The sequence below is a fragment of the Mandrillus leucophaeus genome, unplaced genomic scaffold (genome assembly GCF_000951045.1).
Source record: "Mandrillus leucophaeus isolate KB7577 unplaced genomic scaffold, Mleu.le_1.0 Scaffold335, whole genome shotgun sequence".
Taxonomy (NCBI): Eukaryota; Metazoa; Chordata; class Mammalia; order Primates; family Cercopithecidae; genus Mandrillus; species Mandrillus leucophaeus.
This window is the reverse complement of record NW_012103532.1, coordinates 309,646-319,002: the sequence shown is the minus strand read 5'-3', so window position 1 is coordinate 319,002 and position 9,357 is coordinate 309,646. Positions and strand designations below refer to the sequence as shown.

General features: G+C 57.0%; 1 protein-coding gene across 1 annotated transcript in view; it reads left to right on the top strand.

Moving 5' to 3' along the window:
* The window catches only part of NR5A1 (nuclear receptor subfamily 5, group A, member 1), a 22,605-nt gene extending 15,917 nt beyond the window's left edge, over window positions 1-6,688 (top strand). Inside the window, exon 7 of the mRNA XM_011988673.1 lies at window positions 5,304-6,688. Coding sequence (XP_011844063.1) covers window positions 5,304-5,551 — 248 coding nt within the window. The 3' untranslated portion in view covers window positions 5,552-6,688. The remainder of the gene's footprint in view (window positions 1-5,303) is intronic.
* The last annotated feature ends 2,669 nt before the right edge of the window (window positions 6,689-9,357 follow it).

Here is a 9,357-nt window from a genome sequence, read left to right as displayed (position 1 = left end):
GCCCCACCGCCCTGCGGCTCACTCAGCGCCTCCTTCGCGCCTGCCTCTGCATAAGGGTGCCATTTGGTGTCTAAATAGCCGTCTCGGGAGGGCGCGGAGGCAGGTAAGGAGGTTTAATTAAAATTAGTGCCTCTCTCCTGGCAATCACGGTATTTATGAAGATGGGCCCGGCTGGCATTGTTCTGCCGAGGACTTAATCGAAGCTTAATGGATTGACCTAACATTCGATTTCCTGACTTCCATTGAGGCGGCGGCAGCAGCATTCCCTTAAGCGTTTGCAATTTACCCACTGCTCCGCGCCAACAAAAGGCGGCCTGAATAGCAGCCCCACTCGAGGGGCCATTGTGCGCGGGGGCGCCTGCCTGAGTTACCGCTATTGGGACAACATTCTTTATGCCTCGCTGGAATGAAAGGATTATTCAAATATTCAATTAAACCATGAAAAGGGGGCTTTTCTGAGAACCTGGGGGCCCCCAGCTCTGCAGAGCTAGCGGGCTGCTCTCCGAGGTGGGGGCGCCATCTCCCAGCTCCCTCCCACCTCCGCCTCCGCGAGTGCTGGGAGCTGAGCGGGCTTGGGGAGCGCAGGCTCCTCTCCAACATGCCCGTCTCCAACCTTCGGGTGCCTGGGGCCCAGAGCTGGGCATGCAGATGAGAGCCAGCCCCTGGCCACCCTGTGAAGCAGAGATGAATTTGCCCCTGTCGTGCAGATGACAGGAAACTGCAGCTCAGAGAGGGGAAGTGACTTGCCCAAGGTCACCCAGCTGGTTGTAAAGCTGGGATCTGAACCCCTGACACATGAAGGGGGCGTCTCCAGGTTTGTTTGACCCCCGCTCCCGTGTCTGCTGGAAGAACGGTGTGGTATTCTGTGGGTTGCTGGCACCGTCACATCTGTTATCCGCTGGAATCTTCACAATGATCTCTTTAGAGACTGGGAGTCCAGGGAGGCTTGGGGAAGGGGAGTGACTTGTACAAGGTCTCCAGGTGAGGAGGAAGTCAGGTGTAGAGTCCAGAGTAGCCTCTCTGGGGGAAACCTAGGACCCCAGGGGTGGGGGCTCTTGGACAGGACTCATGGATTGCATGGGACATAAAGTTATGTCCAATCCCGCAGGAACAGGCATCCCAGCTTGACCCAGCTCCTGGGCAGGGGGCCCCAGTCCTGCTTGCCTATCCTGGGAGACTTGGGCTTTGGTGTCAGAGAGACTTGGGTTTCTTTTTGTTTTCTTTTTTTGAGACGGAGTCTCGCTGTGTTGCCCAGGCTGGAGTGCGGTGGCGCGATCTTGGCTCACTGCAAGCTCTGCCTCCTGGGTTCACGCCATTCTCCCGCCTCAGCCTCCGAGTAGCTGGGGCTACAGGCGCCCGCTACCGTGCCCGGCTAGTTTTTTTTTGTATTTTTAGTAGAGACGGGGTTTCACCATGTTAGCCAGGATGGTCTCGATCTCCTGACCTCGTGATCCACCCGCCTCGGCCTCCCAAAATGCTGGGATTACAGGCTTGAGCCACCGTACCCGGCCGAGACTTGGGTTTCAATCCAGACTCTAGCACCTTGTGTGTCTTCAGGGGTCCCTGGTTCCCTGAGCCCTGGGGATGCACTGCCCTGCCTGTCTGGATGTCTGCTGAGATGAACTGAGCTGGGTGCAAGGTGTCTGGGGGGTGCCCAGGAAACTGGATCTGGGCTTCTGGACTGTAGCCGCTGACGCTCCCTTAGCGACTGTGCTTCCCTCCCCCAGCCCTGTGGCTGACCTCTCTGGGGCAGCGGGGGTTTCCAGTCTGCCAAGAGCTGGGAGGCCAAAGAACTACTGGGGGTGGGGGCGTCCCTGAAACCTGTCCTCCTTCTGCACCCACCCCCGCACCCCGCTTCGGTGTCCCTAGCACAGTGCTGCTGAGAACAGTAAATCCCAGTAAAGCCGAGGCCCTGGTCTTTCTTCCCCAGCCCCCTCCTGCCCCTGCCCCTACTGCGGCGTCCTGGCCAGTCCTCCCTCCTCCAGCTGCTTCCTCCAGGACCCTTTACTGATGTGTAGCCTTGAGTTGGTCCCTGTCCCTCTCTGGACCCCGATTATGAATTGTCAGAAGAGAATGTCAGGAGACTTGCTCAGCCCGGGACAGTGGGGAGTGAAGGCAGATGGGATGGGGATGGGGCCAGCAGGAGCCCAGCTAGGTGGCATGACTTCCCATGACCTTTGAATATGTCTGGGGCAGGCCGGGCTAGGGAGTAGGGCTGCTCCATACAGTTGGGCAGGTCATTCACTGCACAAGAGCACCTGGGCCAGGAGGCATTGGGGTGGACATAGCAGTATCTCTCTGGACAAGGGGGAACTTCCATGTAGTTGACATAAAGGTGCCTTAAGGGTTAATGGTGACCCTGGGGAACTGATCACTTCAGAAGGGAGGATGAGGAGCTGGGGCTGGGGTGGGAGGATGGAGGCCAGGTCCTGCCATCCGCCCCCAGGCCCAGCTCGGGTTTCCCTAAATCCGACTTTGGACAACACAGGCCTCAGCAGGCGCGCTGGGGGCGGCCAGGGATCAGGGTTGCCAGGAGCGTGGCGCTCTCCTGGCGCAGAGGGTGTTAAGGGGGATTAGGGGGCCAGGGCTGCACATGCTGCCTCTGGACACCCCCGCAGCTGCAGGGCTGGTGGTGATGGGGTGGAGGAGAAGTGGGTGGATGACCATTTTCTGAGCCACTGGTCACCCCATCCCAGGCAAGGTCAGGCTTGCATCAGATGATTTTGAGGCCTGGGGACAGATTCTGTGAGTTCCTGCTGACCCTGCGCCCCCAGGCTGGGCACCTGCTAGAAATGCTGCCCAGGAGCTGAACGAGGACTGCAAGCTGTGACAGGAACTTGGGTGACAAGAAACTGACCCAGACTCTCCCTCTCCAGGGAGGAGGAAGGCTGGTCAAGTCAAGTCAGGGCAGGGAGCACTGCACCTCAGCGGCGGCTGGGATTTGAACTCACGTCTGTCTCACTCCAAAGACATTTTGCTTTTTGTCTCTTCATGGCACCTCACCTCGGGTATGAGGGACACATCAGTTGCACTCCTCTGTTTAATCACTGGTGCACGCAGAGCCACACCCCTCCACCCCTCCCCAAAAGGAGCCCTTCCTTGATGTTTAATGCAGGTCGTCCTGTTTGCCCCTATCTTCCCACAAAGCACATCTGCTTTGTGTACAAGCTTTATTTTATTTGTTTATTTATTTATTTATTTATTTATTTATTTATTCCTTCAGAGACAGAGTCTCCCTCTGTCGCCCAGGCTGGAATGCAGTGGTGCAATCTTGGCTCACAGCAACCTCCGCCTCCTGGGTTCACATGATTCACCAGCTTAGCCTCCCAAGTAGCTGGGATTACAGGCACGCACCACCATGCTTGGGTAATTTTTTTGTATTTTTAGTAGAGATGGGATTTCACCATGTTGGCCAGGCTGGTCTCAAACTGACCACAAGTGATCCACTTTGGCCTCCCAAAGTGCTGGGGTGACAGTCGTGAGCCTCTGCGCCTGGCCAACAAGCATTTCTAGTTTATGTACGTGGTTGAGCTTTATTGATCTTGTCCTGACCTCCCTCTGTGATTTTTGTTTTCCACTCAGTCCCAGGCTTTTAAAGACATGTCCCTTTGCCCTGCGTTGTGTGGGCTTCCTGACTTCTGCCTACTGCACGCGACTCCTTGGGGTGCAGCCACCACGTGGCCATCCAGGCCACCTCCTCGCCACCACGGGCAGAGATGGCCCCTGACTCATGAGCTTTGGCTTAGGATTTTTTGACTTTATGGTCCTGCAGAAATCGAAAAACATGCAATCGGCAGAAAGCGTGCTTGGAGTACCCACATAATCCCTTCTGTTTTGCGTTTTCAGCATGGTGTTCAGTAAACTCCAAGAGATGTTCAACGCTTTATTGTAAAATAGGCTTGTGTCAGATGATTCTGGCAACTCTAGGGTAATGTGGTCTGAGCACATTTAAGGCAGGCCAGGCTATGATGTGCAGCAGGTCAGGCGTAGTAAGTGCTTTTTGACTTATGATATTTTCAGCTTGCAATAGGTTAATCAGGATGTCAACCCATCTGCACTCCTGCAGTGAATGCGCATGTTCCCCCATGGCCCCATGAAAGTCCTTCTCCGGGATACTGGATCCTCTCTATTGGTCACAGGGGAGACTAAAAGAACATGCCAGCTGTCCACTAGAATGGGGCCACCAGTCGTCATGCGTTGCAGCATGAGATGGGATCCTCCCACCCACAGTGCACCTCTGTGGGCGTGGTGATGATGGGGTGACAGTAGTGATGGTGGCAGAGTGGGGATGCGGATGGCAATGGTCATGGAGATGAGGCATCAGTGATGATGGAGACAAGATGGCTTTGATCGTGCCAGGGGGATGGTGTTGGTTATGGCAGCAATGGTTGGCCATGACGGCGGTGAGAGCAGCTCCCATTGTGATGGCATTATTGTGGTGCCAGCTAACCCAACCCACCGAGCTTCTCTTTTTTTTTTTTTTTTTTTTTTTTTTTTTTTTTTGAGACGGAGTCTTGCTCTGTCACCCAGGCTGGAGTGCAGTGGCCGGATCTCAGCTCACTGCAAGCTCCTCCTCTCGGGTTCACGCCATTCTCCTGCCTCAGCCTCCCCAGTAGCTGGGACTACAGGCACCCGCCACTTCGCCCGGCTAGTTTTTTGTATTTTTTAGTAGAGACGGGGTTTCACCGTGTTAGCCAGGATGGTCTCGATCTCCTGACCTCATGATCCGCCCATCTCGGCCTCCCAAAGTGCTGGGATTACAGGCTTGAGCCACCGCGCCCGGCCCCCACCGAGCTTCTCACATGCCAGCCACTGTTCATCAGAGCACTTTGCACACAGCCGCTCCCTAAAGTTTCAGGACAATGTTGTGAAGTTGGTACTGTCATCACCCCCATTTTACAGATGGGGAACCGAGAGGTTCAATAACTGCCCAGGGGTCCTCCCAGGGAGGCTGGTGATGGGCTTCATGATTCTTGTTCATTGTGACCACAGTGGTGATGATGATGGCAGTGATGGTGGTGACAGGTGACTGTGGGTGGTTGATGGTGGCGGTGGCCACGTTTATGAAAAACACAGGCATGTGGGTATTGGTGACGATGGTGGTGTTTGTCAACCAGGGTGACAACAATGGTGATGCCGACACGGTGACAATGGGGAGACCATGTTGCATGGTTGATGGTGGCAATGCCCGTGTCTTTGGTGGTCGTAGGGAAGGTGGTATTGGTGATGCTGGTGACGGTGTTGGCCCAGTCCTGATGGGCATGGCTGGTGATGCGATGGTGACCAACAGCCTACCTTTGCAGATTTGAAGTTTCTGAATAACCACACCCTGGTGAAGGAAGCTCAGGAGAAGGCCAACGCCGCCCTGCTTGACTACACCCTGTGCCACTACCCGCACTGCGGGGACAAGTTCCAGCAGCTGCTGCTGTGCCTGGTGGAGGTGCGGGCGCTGAGCATGCAGGCCAAGGAGTACCTGTACCACAAGCACCTGGGCAACGAGATGCCCCGCAACAACCTGCTCATCGAGATGCTGCAAGCCAAGCAGACTTGAGCCTGGGCCGGGGGCGGGGCCGGGACTGGGGGCGGGACTGGGGGCGGGACCGGGGCGGGGCCGCAGCCACTGCCGCTGGCTCCACATGGTTCATTTTCTGATGCCCACGCAGGAACCCCAGCCCCGTCCCAAAGGCCGCTGCCCCTGAGTTCTGACACTGTGTTTGGGAAGGTGGGTGAGGCTGGGCAGGGCTTGGCGGAGGTGGGGTGGCCACTGGCACTTGCCTGCTACTTGGAGTGCCCCAAGGAGGTGGCTGTTAACCACCCCCTCCCCCGCCCCCTGGCTCCCAGCTCTCTCCTGGAGTCTGAAGCCTGCAGGTCCGGGGAGGAGGTTCGGGATTCCCTGGTGGGCCTCGATGTCCCTTGGATCAGAGGTCATCCCTTCCTCCTCTCCTGAAAACAGAGACAGGGAGAAGTTGAGCAGGTATCAACTGGGGGAGGAGAGAGGGTCTCCAGTGTTCCCCCCTATAGAGACCAGGAAGGAGATCCTCTGTTTTGTAAACTAAGGATAACCGAGTTTGCTAAATTGAGAGGGGCTATTGGGCCCTAGAGGACACCAGGAGACTGGTTAGGACAACAGGACCTCCCTAGCCCTTCTACCCCAGCTGACCTCTGCAAGAGGGAGCGTTGATACATTATCAGGGAAAAAACTTTGCTCCAGGCATCCCTGATTCCCTCTCCCACCTGGAGAACGTTTGGTACAATCGACATCCTAGCCCCACCCAGAGGTGGCCCTCCCAGGCTGGTATTTATCTGCAAGGTTGTAGTCAAGAGGTTTTTTTCCCCCCCTTTTTTTTGTTTTTAAGCTTCTAGACACTCCTTGAAAGGTGTGTGTGATGGAGGGAAGGGGACAGAGTTGAGGACTGAAGCTGGGGCTTGGGGATTGCCACTAAGTACAGCTGATGGTTTCTCCCCAGACACTCGCCTACCAAGTACCCTTGGGGTGGTGCTGGGTCATTACTTCTGAGCCCCAGCCCCAATCCAAAGAAGCGCTGTTGCCCACCCTCCACCCACCAGGTGAACAGCAGGACGCCCTGTTGGGGGCTTCAAGTCTCTGTGGGTGGGAATGCAAGTGAACTTGGGAGGGGGCATGGGCCTGTAGATCAGGGAAAGCGCTGTTGATCCCCTTTCTGTGGCTCCAACCCATTGCTGCAAACCCATGAAGCTGGCCCTCAGCTCCCTGGCCTCCTGCCCTAGGTCATGAAAGACACTCCCCAGGGCAAAGCACCAGGGAGAGGCCTCAGTTGTCTCCTGTCCCCAGCTGGGTGCTTGCTGTCTCCTGTCCCCGGCTGGGTGCCTGCTGTCCGTCCTGCTTTCATGTTACTGTTGCAGCTTGTGCTGAGCCTGCCCAGTTGGAGGAGACTGGACACCCCTGCCTCCTGCCTCCTGCCTCCCACCACCCTGTCTCAGTCCCCACCTCTGCCCCCTGAAATGTGTGCCCTTGCCAAGGCCGGAGACCCACAGCCCTGAAACGAGAAGTGCCCTTAAGAATCACCCCAGCCCCCGCAGCCCTGGAATAAATTTTGCAATTAGTTTCCAGCTACTTTTGCCTGTTTACCTTCTGGGGCCAGAGCAGAATGGCTCGGGTGGTTCTGGGTGGTCTAGGGTGGGGCAGCACTCTGACTCGGATGGAGGTGGCACGCAGACCCTCTTTGGTTCAAAACTCTGAGGAGGCAGGTGGGCTGCGGGGCTGGGTGGGGGGACACGAGGCACTGTTGGGGTCTGGGCCCCACCTCATCCCTGGCACCCTGAGGCACTGGGAGACCCAGGGGGTGCTGTGGCTTCTCTACCTGTTGTACCCTGGCCATGCAGGCTCAGCCCCCATCTTGGGGCAGAAGGAGCAGTCATTTAAGGGGCACCTGCTGTGTGTCACCCTCATCTCACTGTCCCTGTTGCATCCCTGTGAGGCAGGGGTTATACTCTAGGAGGGGAAGGCACTTGCCAAGGGCCCATGAGCCACAGACCTGGGAGACCAGACCCCTCAGAGCCCTGCCCTTTCCTGTCTGCCCCACCACATCCCTCACAGATTCCTCCCTGGCCCCACGTGGTGGCGGCAGTGAGCACCGCCACCATCTGAGGCTTCCTCTGCTCCAGGACCCCTGCCCAGCGCTTCCCGCCTCATCTGGTCACACTGACTGTTGTTTGAAGCCACTTCTGTAGGTTACAGATGAGGAAACTGAGGCACAGAAGGCCGAAGCAGCTTGCCCAAGGTCACACAGCTAAGAGGGGCACAGCCACAGTACAAAGCTCCGTCGTCCTGATCCACTTTGATCAACTTGACTAGTTCATGTCCAGGGTCACCCTCAGCCTCCCGATGCTTCATGCAAATTAGAAAAGCATGTCCCCTCTAGGATGATGTAGCCCTAGGCACACAGCTTGGCAGTGGCTTTTATGCAAAGAAAAAGGTGTCCCTCTTCTTCTTGGCACCTGCAGATGCCCTAGTTCCTGCCCTGGGCAATGTCCAGTCTTGTAGGCGGAGACTATCTTAAACTAGACTGCAGTCTGATGTGATACTTCATATGACTGAGACAGACAAGATGAGGAAGTGACTGACCCTGCTCCTGGGAGAGATGGGGGGGTCTTCAGAACAGGAAGACTTTGTAGTAGAGGTGTCATCCAAATTGGGTTTTGAAGGATGCCCAGGAGTTCACCAGCTAGATAGGAGGTGGGGACAGTTCAGGCAGAGGGAACAGTGTGAGCAGAAGGATGGAGGGGTATCAGCGGCTGTGTTTGGGGACCTAGGAGAAGTTACTCTGACTGGAGAGTAAAGAGAGGCTGTGTGTAGGGGACAAGGGGGATATGGAATGGAGGAAGGTGGGGGATGGGAAGGGACCCCTTGGTCCCACATTTGTCCCCTGCCCCACAGCCCATATGATGGGTTTTTGAGGTGACAGGAGCCCATTGAAGGTGAGGGTGCTGAGATGCAGGTGTTTGGGGGGCCACCAAGTGCCCTGCCTGCCTCCTTGCTGCCCCTTCAGGGTCCCGCCCCTTTTTTCCCCGTTGAGGATAGAGTGCAGCACTTGGCCCAGTGTTCCCAGCACACGGCAGGGGCTCTGCTGGCCCCACGAAGCCATGCTGTCTTCTCTCTGGACTGCCTCCCCAGTCTGGCCCCTTCAAGGCCTTGAACCTCCTCTGGGCCACAGGCTCTGGCCCCCACAGCCCAGGCCACAGCTGACTCGGGCCACAGCTGACACTTTCTGAGTGCTTGCTGAAGGCTGTGCCAGGAACCAAGTGCAGGACTGTGCGGACCCCTCGCATGGCCCGTTGGGTGGGTATGATGTCCCCCATTCGACAGAGGACGGATGGGCATGGAGAGGCTATACAACCATCCTCAGCAAGAAGCACCCGGGCCCTGTACCTGTGTGGGTGGGGCCAACACCCTGGACAGATTTTGTCCCAGACTCAACCCAGGCAGGGTCCAACGTGGAAGCTGGAGGCCCCTGGGAGCTATGCATGCCTCACTGGGTCCCATCTGCTTCTCATCCAGCCCTGCCCCACCTCCCGGGAGCTGCTTGGAGGTCCTGGCTATGCCGTGTCACCTGTCACCTGGCCCCAGCAGGATGTGAGCCAGGCTGGCGTCAGCAGGACAGTGTTGGCTGCCTGTGTGCCTCCACTCCCAGAGCCTGGGCCCTCATTTCCCTGCCGCCAGCCTTGGGGTCCACCCTGGAACCAGGCCTGGTGCAGAGCCCTCACATCCCTGCTCCCCTCCCTGCCCTGAAACGCATTCTACCGAGAAGAGACCAAGATTCAGAATGACCTTACCCACAGCCACACAACTGTGGCGGCAGGTCCTGGTCCCATGGTGTG